Raw genomic sequence first — 17,280 nt, 5'->3', positions numbered from 1 at the left:
TCAGCCTGCTTTGCCACCCCACTGGATTCGGCCCAGTCTTCCCCTCCCGCCACTGGTCACTGTTTGGTCACTTATCTTCCGAAGATATCCAGAACTCAGGATGTCGGGGTAGGGAAAGTGGAAAGGCCACGTGGCACAGACAACAAGGAGAACAAATGCAGCCGGTTCTCCTTTCATTGCTCGTCCTAGCTTCCTGCTAGCGCTGCTTATGCTGGGGATGCTCAGGCAAGGAGGGGACGAAGGCGTCCTTCTGGTTCTCCTGCCTCCCTCTGGCCTTGGCCTCCCCGGCATGAAATGTGCTTGCTTTACACTGGCACTGCTAACCTGGGGGAGCTCAGGTAATCTCTAGTGGCCAGAAGAACCCATTCACTCAACCATCATCCCGACTTTCGACAGTATGGATGGCAGCAGGCTCCATTACCATCGTAACTCGACTTATGACCACAACTGAGTCTTGCTAAGCAAGACAGTTGTTAAGTGAGTTTTGACCCATTTTACAACCTTTCTTGCCACAGTTGTTAAGTGAAGTATTTCAGTTGTTACGTTAGTAACACAGTTATTAAGTGAATTTGGCTTCCCATTGGCTTTTCTTGTCAGAAGGCTGCAGAAGGTGGCCATAGGACCCCAAGGCACTGCAAGCGTCATAAGTATGAGTCAGTTGCCAAGCGTCTGAATTTTGACCACGTGACCACGGGGTGGCTGCAATGGTTGTAAGGGTGAGGAACAGCCAGAAGTCATTTTTTCAGTGCCGTAGTAACTTCGAACGGTCACTGAATGAACTGTTGTAAATCTGTATTGGACAATGTCCGTATGTTGACGAGTGTCCATACTTTGAAGGAGCACCTTGCTTTTCATTTCATTTCAGATTTCCCAGTTGCTGACAAAACGGGCGTGAGAGGGAGGGAGTGCAATAAAGCAGATTTGGAAACAGTGGCCCAAATTAATGAACCCAGCATGCGGGCAGTACAAAGAAAAACGGGCTCTCCGGTTTATGCTCTGTATTCCTTTTCCTTGGAAGCAGATGGCAAGCTTGTACTGGCTTTTTATCCACTCCTTTATTTACCATATTATTCCAGCATCCCCCCCCCGCGCTTTTCCTCTTTTGAACACAGCCCGCCCCCCCAGCTCAGTCAGTGTTTTGGATAATAGCCCCCTAAATCCAAATTGGATCACTTGGTTTAATCTCATAGAGACAGTTTCTTTAAGAGCAGGGTAAACGGGATAAATCCAACAGCCCCTGCAGTGAATGTCATATAGATAGTCCTTGACTTACAATCCCAACTGAGCCCAACATCTATGTTTGCTAAGTGAGAAGTTTGTTAAGAGAGATTTGCTCCATTGTCACTGCGTTTTTGTATTTACCAGATGAGCTCTTATTTCTGAACTTTCAGATTTACCGTAGCTTGCCAAGTTCTTATCTCTAAGCTAACTGCGCATGTCCACATTCTTTCACTTTCTTCTAATCTTTCTTTGTTCTCCGATCAGGAGAGGTGGCCGGGAAAACTTTGCCAAGATGTAATTAATTAGCTAGTAAGATGTTTTATTTTCTTTATAACAAATAAATGAGTTTTTCTTAGAAACTATATCTTCGGGTTTATTTTCTTAAGTATACTTCAAGGGAAAAGCCTCAATCCATTCTCTAAATCAAGGTGCAATTACCCAAAAGCAGAATGGGATTAATTGCCACCCTGACATCCATTTTACAACCTTTTTTGCCACAGTTGTTAAGTGAATCACTGCAGTGGTTAAGTTAGTGACACGATTGTTAAGTGAATCTGGCTTCCCCTCATTGACTTTGCTCATCAGAAGGTCACAAAAGGGGATCACGTGACCTCGTGACACTGCAACCGTCATAAATATGAGTCAGTTGCTAAGCAGCCAATTTTTGATCCCATGCCTGTGGATACCGCAGCCGTCGTAAGTATGAAAAACGGTCATAAGTCACTTTTTTCAGTGCCGTTGTAACTTTGAAAGTTCACTAAGTCAGTGTAAGTCAAGGACTACCTGTATTCTAGAGATATTTAGGAGTCACTTAGGAAACACCTGTAATATTCTATCCTCATAGTTCTCTAATGGACATTTTGGCTGCTGCAGACTTTGGGGGCCAAGAAGGCAGAAGATGAAATGATGAAGGGTACCTGCCTCCACCAGTTCGTTTCGTGATTGTTCAAAATTAAAACAGCATCGAAAAATGGGACTTATGACCATTTTTCAAAGTTACGACCTTTGCAGCATCCCCATGGTCACGTCGTCAAAATTCAGACGTGTGGCAACTTGTTCATACTTACGACCGTTGCAGTTTCCCAGGGTCACGTGATATCCCCTTTTGCGACCTTCTGACGAGCAAAGTCAACGGGGAAGCCAGATTCACTTAACAACCGTGTGACTAACTTAACAACTGCAGTGATTCATTTAACAACTGTGTCAAGAAAGATTGTAAAGTGAGGCAAAACTCACTTAACCAGTGTTTCACTTAGCAACAGAAATTTTGGGGCCAATTATGGTCGTAAGTCGAAGACTATCTGTATGAGCCATGGTGACACAGTGGTTAGAATGGAGTCCTGCAGGCTACTTCTGCTGACTGCCAGCTGCCAGCAATTTGGCAGTTCGAATCTCACCAGGCTCAAAGTTGACTCAGCCTTTCATCCTTCCAAGGGGGGTAAAATGAGAACCCAGATTGTTGGGGGCAAGAAGAGGCTGACTCTGTAAACTGCTCAGAGAGGGCTGTGAAGCCAGGGTGGATAAAAATCAATGATTTTTTTAAAAAAATAAAAAAAATCAGATTTTTTTTATTTAAATTGGATTTTTTTGATTTAAATCGATTTTTTTTTATTTTTATCAAATTTATTTTAATAAAAAACTTTTGGGGTAAAAATCTATCGTAAGATAGTTTTCTATTTAAGATACATAAATAATTTAGTTTATTCAGCATGAAATGGAGCTTCGTTATGTAGCACGAGGCTGTATATTCTGCAACACTGGGACTATTGGTGAGTCAACAGCGGGTCAAAGGAGTAGCAGAGATGACAGTTGCTCTTTAAAAATTATGATTTAAATCGAGTTGATTTAAATCAAGCCTTTTTACTAGTGATTTAAATCATGATTTAAATCGTGATTTAAATCAACTCGATTTAAATCAAATCCACCCTGTGTGAAGCCCTGTGAAGCAGCATATAAGTCTAAGGCAGTGTTTCTCAACCTTGGAAGCTTGAAGATGGGTGGACTTCAACTCCCAGAATCCCCCAGCCAGCAAGGTTGAGAAACACTGGTCTAAGGGCTAGGGCTATTCCACAGACAATTATTGTGCCATTGTATTTCCAGGGTTGTTGGAGAACCAGCTGCCTGACCCGGAAGCGAAGTGCTGTGACGTGCAGTGGGACTCCTGTGATCCCCAACCGGACCGCAGCTACAACACCTCCACCAAATCCACCGAGTCGGAGTCATTCCACAGCCCCCGCCATGAAGACCCCCATCACCAGCAAGAGCAGCGGCAACGGCAGCAGAAGGAAAAGCAGCAGAAGGAACAGAAGCAGCACTATCACCTGTATTACCATCACCACCAGTACCCTCCCCCATCTCTGCTGCCGGTCTCTGCAGGGTCTCGCCTCAGCCACAGCAAAATCCGGCTCTGCGTCCTGGTCCTTATGCTCCTGCACACCATGGTGTCCTTCTCTGGTGTGCACAGCAGTGAAGGCTTGAGCTTGGAGGTCCTTCCCGCCGTGGAGGAGAGCATCGCCAGAGACGAGTGACCGAGCGCGAGGGCAGCTCCTCAGGCAAAAAGAAAGGGCGGGAAAGGCGCCTGCGGGGGAGGGGAGGGGGCATTCCTTATACCTCTTTTGGGGGCACCGGTTGGGTGACATGCCATGCACAGACCCACCCCCACGTGGAAACCCCCCACCAAGAGCAACTCCTCGCAAGGGCCCGCCCTGGGATGCCCAGACGGCTTGTGTGGAAACACAGCCTCCAGGAGGGCTCCATGAGTTCCTGGCCTGAAGCTGCAGAAGCCAGGCAGGGAAGGGGCTGAGGGGAAGGGGGAGCAGGTGGTCGTCTGCAAAGGCCAGTGCGAGGCTCCCGGGAGTGACCCCCGCTGCTTCTGCCACCACGTATCCTGGGTAAGGTTCCTGGCCGGGATGTTTCCCCTCCGGAGTGAGTAACTGGCCTGTGGCAGTGGCAGAAGTAGCTTGCCCAAGATCCAAGTCCTACACGAGGCCCATCCCAGACAACCCAGGGGTGATGACAGGGTTCCTCCCTTCCCTGTTTCTTAGACCTCTCTGGCCCCTTCCCCCCTTTCTCTGACCAAGAGCTGCAAGAAGTGCTGAAGGGACCTTCCCAGGCCAGGGCCCAGGAGAAGTCAACAGCAGCTTGTGCAGTCTGGAGTCCCATGTTCCCAGAAGGGCTGAATTCCTTCACTGTCTGCCTATCATCTCTGTAAGATGTCCTCAAACACATGAAATACTGTATTTGCTTGGAAGAAAGATTAGGCTTTTCTCCAAAGGGATTACTTTCAAAATTGGAGGGGCATCTTAGATTCGTTGAGAATAGGCCAATAGAAGCCGTTCCTTTTCTGTTCTTTTTCGTTGAGTTACAGCATTATAGTTTTGCAGGGGAAGGGGGATTATCTGCCATGCTGGCTCAGGAATTCTGGGAGTTGAAGTCCCCAAGTCATAAAAGGGCCATGGTTCCCCACCCATACTCTTAAGAGGTAGACATGCTGTCTTTCGCACAAGGGTAGGAAGTTAGAAATGCCCGTCTCCCTGTTTCTAGCACCCCCACAAAAAGATTATAGTCGATTGATTCCAAGTTGAGCCAGAACGTCCAAGCAAACACCTCTGAATATTTCCTGTGAGAAATACCAGCCCAGATGCAGGGTTTTTTGGGGGGGCAATTGATAGGCTTGGCTTGGCTCTTCATATATTCTCATTAACTGACTCGAGTCCAGTCCAGTTCCTGATTCTTTACAGAAACCAAAGGCATGTCCTTATTCTTGGCTCAATTAACCCTCTACCAAAACACTACCAGGTTTGGGTCCACATTCTTTCTTCAATTTGAATTTGCTCTCTCTCCCCCGCCTATGCCCATGGGAAAAATGGTTCTATGCAGACACAATGCAGGCAGGCTGTTTCTGATACCCAAAAATTCTCTATCTGAATGTTAAATTTTCATTCAAGGAAAAAGGGAGACTCCTAAGAGACTCTTGACAAGGAAATATCTCTCTGTCTCTCTCTGTCTCTTTAATCTTACATTAAAGAACCATTTTTTTTCTCAAACCTCTCACAAAGGCCCTCACTCTCAGAAACGTGGATAGCGTCAAAAAGACTATTCTCCATCAGCAGCAGTTGGTGTGTTACATATCATCACTGAGAAAGAAGAATTTGTGACAACAATGAGGGGTATAAACAAGAGGGAGAAAAGTGAGCAGCTCTAAGGATGTGATTTGTACCAATAGAAGAGAATACTTGCAGCTAAGGATGGAACTGTGGGGTCCTTGGTGCTCTCTGACCTTGGTGGTTTTCTGGCAGACATTTCATTACTAAACTAAGTGACATCATCAGTGCACTGATATCAGTCTGCAAGAAAGCAACTAGACTCTGAGAGCAGCAAGAATCCCATAGGTGATTTGTGTTCTTCTAAAATAGACTCATTTAGAGACACTTAGGTCGTAAAAAAATTAACCCTTGTTCTTGGCTTCTCCGTAACGTCTGACAAATCTTGAAGTGGAATAATTCCAGAAATCACATTCATTATGGATTTTTGTGCTCTCTGGTGATATGTTGGGCCACATTCCTTCCTCCTCAAAGAAAAGCTACTTTCTGCGTGGTTGGAATTGAATAATCATAGCAAATCACAGGAAGGCTATATTGTTAACTATTCATTCAATTCATTATCAAAGAGGGAACCGACATGTTGGGTTATTCTGCGGTCTGAGCTTTAGAACCTTCCGGGAGATACTCATCCATCTCAAATTTATGATCAAAGTCCTGAATGCCCAAAGAGAGTCGTCTTCTTAACCCCACTGGATACTATGCAACATGAAAACAAAAGTGCATCTTGATCCAATCCACACAGTACATCTGCCTCAAGTATAAACTCCCCCTTTGCTCTCTCTTGCTCTCAGATTAAATTTGCCTCTTTTGAGGAGGAGCAGGAGGAAGAGGAATAGTGATGATATGAAAGGGGTGAGATTGATCACTCCAAACCAGTGTATGCTTTCCAGAGGATCTCCAGGTAAGGTCTACTCCCAAGCCTGTAACGAGGTGCCAGGGATTGAAGTGCCTGCACCTGGTCCTTGCAGAGGTGTCCCCCCTCCACCTGCTTTGATCCTTCTTGGTGACATAATTTCTATAAGAATTGGCTATCCTTTAAAATATGCAGTCCAGTTCATGATAAGACATCTTTTATTTTTGAAACTATATGTTGCATCATGGTGGCAGAGCACAGTGAGATCAAAAGAAGGCATAGTTTTCAATCCTATTTAAGACATACGGAAAATAAAATTCCCATACTGAAGCAATGCAGGGCTTCATCCTTTGCAATGACTTCCTTTGCCATTCATGATGGAAAGGGCCAACAGGTTGCCTGAATGAAAAGACTCAACAGTAGAACAGGATTCAACAGTATATTCACTATTGATTTACAATCAAAGACTCAGCCTTTGTGTTACCTTTAATCGCCTGGGACTCATAAGAAACTACCCCCCTCCCTGTCTTAGGAATTGGTGGATGGACCGTTGATCTCTTTATAGGTGGGGGTAAATAATGCAATGAATGCCATAGAAAACCCACTTAATTCAGGGTTAGCTTAAGCAGCCTCTGGTTGATTGAACCAACGGAACTGAACCCATTGAGTATTATTGGATGAAAGCAAAATGGAAGAAATATTGCTGCACTTGTGTTACTGATTCCAACAACAGTTTCTATTGCTGATTATTCTGAATTGGACCCCAAAAGATTGTCATTGCTTTTCACATTCCTGGATGGTTATTATAAATTCTCTTGGCTAAATTGGGCAGAGGAGGGTGTTTTTTCTTTTTTTTAAATTGAATTAAACAGAGTAATACGATTCTGAAAAGTAGCGTAAGATAATTGAGCAATCATAACAGGAACATGAGCTGGATCTGAGCAAAACCCATCTTAATTAGCATACGGCTTCTCACAGCAGCTAATGATGTGCTTGCCTGGAGGGGAGTTGGTCCTACTTCTCTCCTGCCTCTGTTTCCCTCCAACTGGTTTAGGCCCTAGTCTGGAGGTAATACTGGCCCTAGTCTGGAGGTAATATTGAGTTTACATGATTAAAGGACACTTGATAGAGCTATCCTCCATGCATTTAACCAATACCTCTTTAAATTATCCAGATTACTGACCATCACAATGTTCCAAAATAGATCCTTAGGAATTACACTTCTCCATTGAGAAAATTGCCCACTTATCTTACTCTTTGCTTTGTGTTTATCAACAATCTATACAGGGACACATCCTCTTATCCCATGGTTGTCAAGGTTACTTAAGAGTCTTTGATGAACACATGCCTCTTAACAGAATAACAGAGTTGGAAGGGACCTTGGAGGTCTTCTAGTCCAACCCCCTGCTCAAGCAGGAGACCCTATGCCATTTAGAGAAATGGTGGTCCAGTCTCTTTAAAAATTCCGATGTTGGAACACCCACAATTTCTGGAGGCAAGTTGTTCTGTCAGAAAATTTCTCCTTAATTCTAGGTTACTTCTCTCCTTGATTAATTTCCATCCATTGCTTCTTGTTTTCTGATGCTTTGGAAAATAGGTTGAACCCTCTTCTTTGTGGCAGCCCCTCAAATATTGGAACACTGTTATCACTCCTAGTCCTTCTTTTCATTAAACTAGACATACCCAATTCCAGCAACTGTTCTTTATATGATTTAGCTTCCAATCTCCTAATCTCTGTTGCTCTTCTCTGCACTCTGTCCAGAGTCTCCATATCTTTTTTACATCATGGCAACCAAAATGCAGTATTCCAAGTGTGGCCTTAGCAAGACCATATAAAGTGGTACTAACACTTCACGTGATCTTGACGTGGAATCTGAAAGATTGGAGAGGGAGGATTAATCTTTATGGAAGACATGGTGATTTTCCTCCAGCAGAGCTTCTGTGTTTAGAGTAGGTTTTTTTTAATGTAATCAGAATTTCACCAATTTATCTGGAACAGACATTTGATTTGTCTATATTTTCCTGGGTCTCCTTTCTAAAACGTGCATCCAGTTTGAAGGACATTATTCTTTATTTTTGTTAAATCATCAGACTTTGAATTATTTAAGAATTGGATCACATCCAACTGGCAATTTGTTGCTGGGTAGTTTCTAAAGACATCTGGAAAATATTATTATCACTGTTTACTTGCATACTTCTCATTGCCTCCTTGAGAAAGACACTAGCAATAGCACTTAGACTTATATTTATTTATTATTATTTATTAGTTCGATTTATATGCCGCCCTTCTCCGGAGACTCAGGGCGGCTTACAATGCATTAAGCAATAGCCTTCATACTTTTTGTATATACCTGCTTAGTAGGGCTTTTTTGCCCCGCCCCCAAGCAGTGTTCTTTTTATACAAAGTCAGCTTATTGCCCCCACAATCCGGGTCCTCTTCATATACCGCTTCATAGTGCTTTGCAGCCCTCTCTAAGTGGTTTACAGAGTCAGCATCTTGCCCCCAACAATCTGGGTCCTCAGTTTAATGACCTCAGAAGGATGGAAGGCTGAGTCAACCTTGAGTGAGTGAGAATTGAACTGCCAAACTGCTGGCAGTCGGCAGTGAGCAGAAGTAGCCTGCAGTACTGCATTCTAACCATTGTGCCACCACAGCAATACAGATTCATATGATGTTAATATAAAAGCAGATTCATCTAGTTTCTTTGCAAACTGCATCATTCCATAGTGTCTCTTTTTACTACTTGACCCAGTGGCCCAAATGGTTCTCTGGCCAGTTTTTGACTTTGAACATAAGTTCTTACTGTTTTCCTTTAGTATTTTTTGCCACATGCTCTTCAATTATTACCATTTTATTTGCATCTCTTATTATCACCTACTTTCTCTGCCAAAGTCTGTGCCCCTTTCTGTTCTCCGTGAAGTGGGCTTTCCATTTCTCAAAGGAAATTTCTGAACTTTTACAGCTACGTAGATGCTACTTAAACATATTAGGAGCCATTTCCCAGACTTGGTTGATCCTTCTCTTCTAAACAGGATACATTCTACTTCAGTTACTGTAGTTTGGAAAAGACTCTGTAGTTTGGAAAAGACAGATTCAGCTGTCTGAAAAGCATTAAAACAGTCAGCACATGGTTAGGAAGCCTGAAATACGATGGCCTGCCCTTCCCGCACCCCTCCAGCTACAGGGAGAGATCACCCCAACAAAGTATGCTTGAGTAAAACTGGCCATTAATCAGGAACTACCAGTACAAAACTTTGCTGTCAGCTTGGATTCGAAATAAAGGAACCACCAATTTTCTTTTACTGGATGAGTTGCAACTACTTCTGTGGCAGCACCAAATATACTGGGGCAGTGGGAGGGTGGGGGGACCAGGCTCCTACAGAGAAAGGCAGAGAGGGCAACTAGGGAACCTGAAGTGTTTGGAGGTGGGCAGTGCAGACTTTCTGCAGCAGGAGGAATGCGCAGCCTGTTGAGCTCAGATTCTTGCAATTGCTGACGTTTGATAGGAGATAATCTACTCTACACAGTTTGTTCTGAATGAGAAAAGAAAGGTTTTGATTCTACACAATTTACACACCATTTTCTATATAGATTACTCCCCCCATAGATTTTTAGGTGGAGAAAGTTTGTACGGAAATGACCCTTGTCAAGGATCATCAGAGTTTTTGGCCTGGTGGACGCAACTGGAATTAAAAAAAAAACATTTTAGGTGAAATGATTGGTTTTGGGGAGAGGCGGCTCAGTCTCAAAATAGTTGCATCTGAGACCAAATATAAAGCACCAATTTATCAGCTGGTTACTGTCGCCCCCTCCTGGTGGGTGCCACGGAAAGTGTCTCCTGACATGGATTTGCAAGCAGCATTTTGGAGACTCCAGGCAGAAAGTTTTAAAAGAACAAGTACAGGAACAAGAAAGATTGAATGGGGGAGTGAAAACATTTGATATTTGCTTGTGGCTCCTGTTTGTTGGGCGCCAGACTCACAAATAGTGCAAGAGGATCATATGGAGCATATGCCCTGGGAAGAGAATGTTCTGGGTCTTGTGAATCCTGTTAAATTCTGGGAATTGAAGTCCACACATCTTAAAAGTTGTCAAGGTTGAGACACAAGGTTGTAGGTAATGTCTAAGACAGTGTTTCTCAACCGTGGAAGCTTGAAGATGGGTGGACTTCAACTCCCAGAATCCCCCAGTCCACACATCTTAAAGTTGTCAAGGTTGAGACACAAGGTTGTAGGTAATATCTAAGACAGTGTTTCTCAACCTTGGAAGCTTGAAGATGGGTGGACTTCAACTCCCAGAATCCCCCAACCAGCAGCGCTGGCTGAGGGATTCTGGAAGTTGAAGTCCACCCATCTTCAAGCTTCCAAGGTTGAGAAATATTGGTCTATGATGTCCTGTGAAAATAACTCCTGTTGATAGGTGCTCCCTCAGAAATAATGATCCTGTAGGATTTTGTTTGAGGCCATCTGAGAATCAGACTGGCAGATTTGATAAATCCATAGAACAGATCCAAATGTGTTTATTTAAAAGGCTTCTACGCCACATATTAAAACTCTTTTAAGTGGCATAGAAGCATTGGACACCGATCGTTCTTTAAAACATTCAAACATTCTGTGTTTTTGTAGTTTCAAAAGTTCCTAAGGTTAGTCAGACCAAATTGAGAAATCAGAAGATGTTTTAATTGAATAAATTGCCATTTTGCATTTTAGAACACCCAAATTATTATAGAACATAGAATCATAGGATGGAAGGGATCTTGGAGGACTTCTAATCCAACCCCCTGCTTGATCAGAAAATTCTATACCATTCCTGACAAACGTTTGCCTAATCTCTTCTTGAAAAGCTCTGTTGATGGAGCACCCACAACTTCTGGAGGTAAGCATTCTACTGATTAATTGTTCTCACTGTCAAGAAATTTCTGCTTAATTCTATGTTGGATGTCCCTTAAGGATCTTCCACCTGTTATTTCTTGTCCTGCCTCAGGTGCTTTGGAGAATGGGTTGAACACCTCTTCTCTGTGACATCCCATCAGTTATTCAGATAAGCTCAGCCACTTATTTTCTTCCTGGTTCTTGTGAGGTGTAGTCTATCCCCTGCCAGAAACTCTCCATGTACATAATTTAGACCGTGGTCCAGAAATCCTCTTTCAATGGCATCATCATTGAAGTCAATGATTTACAGTAGTGGCCAAAATTGTGGAAACCTTTTGGAAAAAGTCTATTTTCTAAAACTAGCTAATAACACCACTTTTTTTTTGGAGTAGTACCATAAAATTATGTATCAATGGAAAGATAATTTAATTAAGAATGTAATCAGAAGTGGGTTTCAGCAGGTTCTGACCAGTTCTGGAGAACTGGTAGCAGAAATTTTGAGTAGTTCGGAGAACCGGTAGTAAAAATTCTGACTGGCCCCACCCCCATCTATTCTCTGCCTCCCAAGTCCCAGCTGATCGGGAGGAAATGGGGATTTTGCAGTATCCTTCCCCTGGAGTGAGGTGGGAATGGAGATTTTACAGTATCCTTCCCCTGCCACGCCCACCAAGCCACACCCACCAAGCCATGCCACACCACAGAACCGGTAGTAAAAATTTTTGAAACCCACCACTGAATGTAATGCAATAACTTTTATGAAGAATTTGTTATTAGAATAGCAGTAACAGTATAAAGAAACAAAGTGAAACGTAGAAAAAATGAGATATACAAAAATTATCACCATAGAAAAAATGAGATATACAAAAATTATCACGTCAGTTAATACTTAGTTGGGTAACCTTTAGCATGAATTATGGCCTTACAACATCTTTCTTTAAATTATTATTATTTAGACTTCTATACCGCTTCATAGTGCTTTACAGCCCTCTCTAAGTGGTTTACAAAGTTAGCATATAGCATATTGCATATTAGCATATTGCATTAGCATTAGCATATTGCCCCCAACAATCTGAGTCCTCATTTTACCCACCTTGGAAGGATGGAAGGCTGAGTCAACCTTGAGCCGGTGAGATTTGATCTGCTGAACTAGCAGTCAGCAGTCAGCTGAAGTAGCTGCAGTACTGCACTCTAACCACTGCGCCACCTCGGCTCTGTTCCCATGGAGTGAACAAAGTCTTTTAGTTCTGCAGCTGTTATAATGTGAAACCAAGATTGAATGATTGCTTCTATTAACTGGGTTTTATTGATGGGTCGCTTCTGACTAACAAGTTTCTTTAGTCAGCTCCATAGATTTTCAATTGGGTTAAGGTCTGGGCTATTCCCAGGCCATTCCAGCAATGGAATAGGATTATCTTGAAACTCCCCAAAAAAGTGGTGTTATTAGCCATCAAACCTCCAAAATACACTTTTCCCAAAAGGTTTCCACAATTTTGGCCACTACTGTACTTCTAAAATCCTGCACTTCCTCATTGGATGTTGGCCTTCCATTAGAAGTACAGATGAAAATACGACCTGTGCTCCCATTTTGTTGGATTTCATGCCTAGATACACATAGTCTTTTGTTATTGCTTTCAGGCTCTTTGTTGTCTCACACATCCCCATGTGTACACAACACATTTCTTCAGACTCAGGTTTTCAAAGCAAGTTAAATAAAGTGACATAAAAATTTAAAGTACAGGTAGTCCTCCGAGTTACAACTACAATTGAGCCCAAAATTTATGTTGCTAAGTGAAACATTTGCTAAGTAAGTTTATCCCATTTTACAACTTTCCTTGCCACATTTGTTAAGTGAATCACTGCAATTGTTAAATTAGTAACAAAGTTGTTAAGTGAATCTGGTTTCCCCATTGACTTCGCTTGTCAGAAGGTCACAAAAGGAGACCCCAGAACACTGCAACCGTCATAAATGTGAATCAGTTGTCAAGCATCTGAATGTAAATCATGTGACTATGGAGATGCTGCAACCGTCATAAGTGTGAAAAATGGTCGTAAGTCACTTTTTTCAGTGCCATTGTAACTTCTGTCACTAAGTGAATTGTTGTAAATTGAGGACTACCTGTATTCATTAAGTGTGATAAGATTTAAAGTCATCAAAGTCCTATCCAACAAAATGCAATTCAGTAAAGTTTTATGCTTAGGCAAGAAAAATGCACAGGTATAGCATAGGTGGTTCCTGGCTCAAGTAACTGTGAGAGGGACCTAAGGGTCATGGTGGACCATCACTTAGGTATGAGCCAGCCGTGTGCTGCAGCTGCCCAAAAAGCCAACACAGTCCTAGGTTGCATCAATAGAGGGATAGTAACAAGTTCATGTGAAGTGATAGTACCACTTTATATTGCATTGCTGAGACTACACTTGGAGTACTGCACCCAGGTCTGGTCACTATGATATAAAAAGATGTTGAGAGCCTAGGAAGGGAGCAGGGAAAAGCAGCAAAGATGGTAAGGGGTGTGGAAGCTAAAATGTATGATAATGGTAGTAGGTATGCCTACTCTTAACAAAGAGAAGGACTACGGGTGACATGATAGCTGGCTTCCAGTACTTAACAGGGCCTGTTACAGGGAAAAGGAGTTTGACCTATTCTCCAAATAGGTCAAAGGGCAGAAGAAGCAGAAATGGGTGGCAGATCATTAAAAAGCGATCCAACCTAGCAATAAGCAGAAATTTCTTGACAGAGAACAGTTAATCATGGAACCACTTCCCCCCAGAAGTGGTGGGTGCTCCATCTTTGGAGGTTTTCAAGAAGAGACTGGACAGCCATTTGTTTGGAATAGTATAGACTTTCCTACTTGAGCAGGAGGTTGGGCTGGAAGACCTCCAAGGTCCCTTCGAATCCTATTGTTCTATGTGCAAAGTGTGCAAAGAGCAATATGGAAAAGATTTGCCATGCTCAAGAAATGGCGCCCTTTCTGTAAAAAAAACTGGGGCTTATGTAGACAAGTTAGAGATTTATTCCTTTATTGCATTAACCATAGTTCCATTTTGCTTTCAAAATAAATTAGAAATAGGGGATGGTCAGGAAACAAAAATATTTATTTCAGCCTTCAGCCACAGTATATAACTCTGCCATGTGATCTGAACAATTATTTTTCTCAGATGAGAATTGATGGAAAGATTTACTGAGAAGTTGGCACCTGGTCCCATCCACCTTTCTTTTTTCGACAGTATAACATAAGGATAACTTCAGGAGGCCCTGTTTTAGGGGTTTGAGCAAAAGGATCCATCTTTCTACTTCCTTCACAAATACATGTTTTCTCCATCTTTAAGATCCCTTAGGAAATGTTTCTGTTCACAGCTTCCAATTTTGTTTACCTTTCCAAATATTTTCTTAACCTTGGAGGAGGCAAGGGCTATCAATGCTGTGGTCTTTGAACAATGATGAAAATGGAAAGTCTGATCATATTTGAGTGTATATCAGAGAAGACCTTTCTTGAATAGAGAGGGACGTGCATTCGAGATAGAATTTACAGAGAGCATCTGGAAATCTTATTTATTACATGGCCATTAACTGTGCCATTGCACGAGACCAAACATATCAGACTCCATAAAGCTTGCTTTTGATTAAACAGCCACCTGTTCTCATTGCATTCTTAGAGGATAGCATTTCATAAACCTATCAAGAGACCAAGTTGCTCGAGCACCTGAGATTTCTGATATTACGGACAGCCCAGTCCTTCAGCTCTAATGCCACAATCCCTGATTTTGCAGCTTCTGTGGTTTTCCCTTTAACTCTGCACATCTGGTTTTGTCCTGATTCTGTATTACTTCCTAGAGCACAAAATTCCAGCATAATTTCTGAACACATCTTCCCAGATTCAGGGTCCATGCTGCTGACCAGACAAACATCCAGATTCTACACATACTTACATGGTTAAGCCTGCCAAATAGCCACATCTTTGCATTCCTGCCAATGATAACTCTTGGTAGAGTAGTTAACAGCTCTAACAAGCAAAGCACAGGCAGCTTCTGGGAACTGCTTCCTAGAGCAGGGGTCTCCAACTTTGGCAACTTTAAGCCTGCCGGACTTCAATTTCCAGAATTCCCCAGCCAGGTTTAAAGTTGCCAAGGTTGGAGGCACCTGTCCTAGAGGATAAACTGTGACCCCCAATATGCAAATTCTTAAAAGTAAAAGTGGGTGGAGGAATATCAGAATGTCAGCTTTTCTCCCCAACTGTACTAAATGAGGGTGCATGCACCTAACTCAGAGGATGTGATCCCCATAATCATTAATGCCCCCCCCCCCCACTGTTTCTTGCTTTTCTAAAACAAATGTTTTGAAATTCAAATGTGCATTTAAAATTCAGGGTAGACCTGAGAATATGCTTCTGTTCTTTTTGTGGCCAGAAAACTACTTTTCAAGGCAGATTTGGCAAAGCCTCCAATATCCAGCCAGGTTGGTTTTCAAATCCTACACGGTACAAAATAATAACATACCCTAGATGTGCTTTACGAACTGCAAATGTCAGGGTCTTTGGGCTGTAGGTGTCTGTGGGGATTCTCGGTCATCCAGGCCATAGTTGTCCCGAAGGTGCTTTTTCAAAAGGCAACTGGACTTTCTTGGTTTTGTCCTTGAAGATGTTTCGCTTCTCGTCCAAGGAGCTTCTTCAGTTCTAAAGAGGCTTCTTGGAGGAGAAGCAAAACATCTTCAAGGATAAAACCAAGAAAGTCCAGTTGCCTTTAGAAAAAGCACCTTTGGGACTTTGGGCTGTTAGAATAGCAGGTAGGAAAGGAAATGGTCCAGGAAGACATAATTTCTAACCCATTCTAACATCTCATTTCACAGGTAGGGTTATTCCTCTTTTCCCTTTGGCCATTGCTGTCTCCTGGGTTGAAGGAGCCCTTTCTGTTGTGAGGTTTTTCTGTTTGGGCAGGAAGCCAGGTCTATGGAATTGGGGTGCTGGGGGGGGACCTGAAGACCAGGAGGGGGAAGCTCCTCTTTCCTCTTCATGCTATTGTTTGTTTATTAAGATCCCCTTGAGGGCCTTCCTTGGAATAAAAGAGGCTATGCCACCCAAAGGGGAGCCGGCCAGAGAGGGAAGGGTATCAAGGCAGACCACCACACGAATTGTCGGTCTGCTTCTGCCACAGAGAGGAACCCCTGGGCTGCGATGGCAAGGAGCTTTTTGCAGAACATGATTGAGATGTTTGAAAAACTACAAGACGTGTTGCTGAACTCAACCTTAAAACTCTTTTGTTCCCTCATGGCCTTGTTTCTCTCTCCAGCCTCCTTCTCCCCTCAGGCCCTCTTCCCCACTGGCCCTCTGTCCTCCCTTTTCTTCCTCTCCTGTCATAAGAAAATGGCTGTGCTCTTTGAGGGAGCACTTTTCTTAGGTCATTTTATACACTGTGCTTCATGTTTAGAACTTTTTTGCACTAGTTCCTATTACATTTGTTTTCCAAGATGGTTTGACAAAAAAAACAAACAAACAAAAAAACAAACAAAAAAGGAGGGGGGAAATGATAAAAATCATGCTATAATTCAGTTGTATTAAACTATTATTATTATCCTATTACTCTCTGTGTTTCAATAGTCTCTGTACCTGTAATGCTTTCAGTTCTGTTGTATTTTGGATCAGGGAACTACTCTGCTCCTGTTTAACCCAGTAAAGAAATAAAATGTTATGAATTGATAACTTTTTATCTGGTGTGTGATTTTCTTGACAGCTAGAAATATTCACTTCCGGATGGGTCTGTAGATTGCAGATAGGTAGAGAAATATATCCATGCGTTGAACTGTGAGACTTGATCTGATGTCCTGAAAGGCAAATTTCTTAAAAACTGGAATATTTGGGGGATTGTTTGCCTTTATTGCCTTCTGGGCTGTTTTTTAAATTTCCTACAGCTCTTTAATGTCTAGTGGTCTCCCATGGCAAGTGGAAAAAAGGTCATCAGAAGATCTGGGAGGAAATGTTACCTGCTGTAGGACTGAGAAAGACACTGGGAGAGTTTGGAATTAGGGTAAAAATGTGAAAACAAGATGTTCCTGTGGAACAATTTGCATAAGTGGAGAAATATGTTTCTTTTGGCCTGGGCACAATGAAAGCAGGCTGAGTGAAAAGGGAGAGAAAAGAGAAGGAAAGAGACATGTTCAATGAGGAGGAGGAGCAAGAGTTATCTTGGATCAAAAGAATAGAATAATAATAGAGTTGGAAGGGACCTTGGAGGTCTTCT

At 42.6% G+C, this 17,280-nt stretch overlaps 1 protein-coding gene across 2 annotated transcripts in view; it reads left to right on the top strand.

Annotated features, from left to right (window-relative positions):
* Positions 1 to 16,742, top strand: part of NALF2 (NALCN channel auxiliary factor 2) — a 37,688-nt gene extending 20,946 nt beyond the window's left edge. For both annotated transcript variants that reach the window (XM_034434972.3, XM_087877567.1), the window contains one exon: positions 3,322 to 16,742. In XM_034434972.3, the coding sequence (XP_034290863.3) occupies positions 3,322 to 3,749 (428 nt within the window). In that variant the 3' untranslated portion in view covers positions 3,750 to 16,742. The remainder of the gene's footprint in view (positions 1 to 3,321) is intronic.
* The last annotated feature ends 538 nt before the right edge of the window (positions 16,743 to 17,280 follow it).

This window comes from Pantherophis guttatus, chromosome 12 (assembly GCF_059756535.1).
Source record: "Pantherophis guttatus breed Tessera chromosome 12, ASM5975653v1, whole genome shotgun sequence".
NCBI classification, from domain to species: domain Eukaryota; kingdom Metazoa; phylum Chordata; class Lepidosauria; order Squamata; family Colubridae; genus Pantherophis; species Pantherophis guttatus.
The sequence above is the reverse complement of the archived record's forward strand: the minus strand, read 5'-3'. Positions and strand labels throughout refer to the sequence as shown.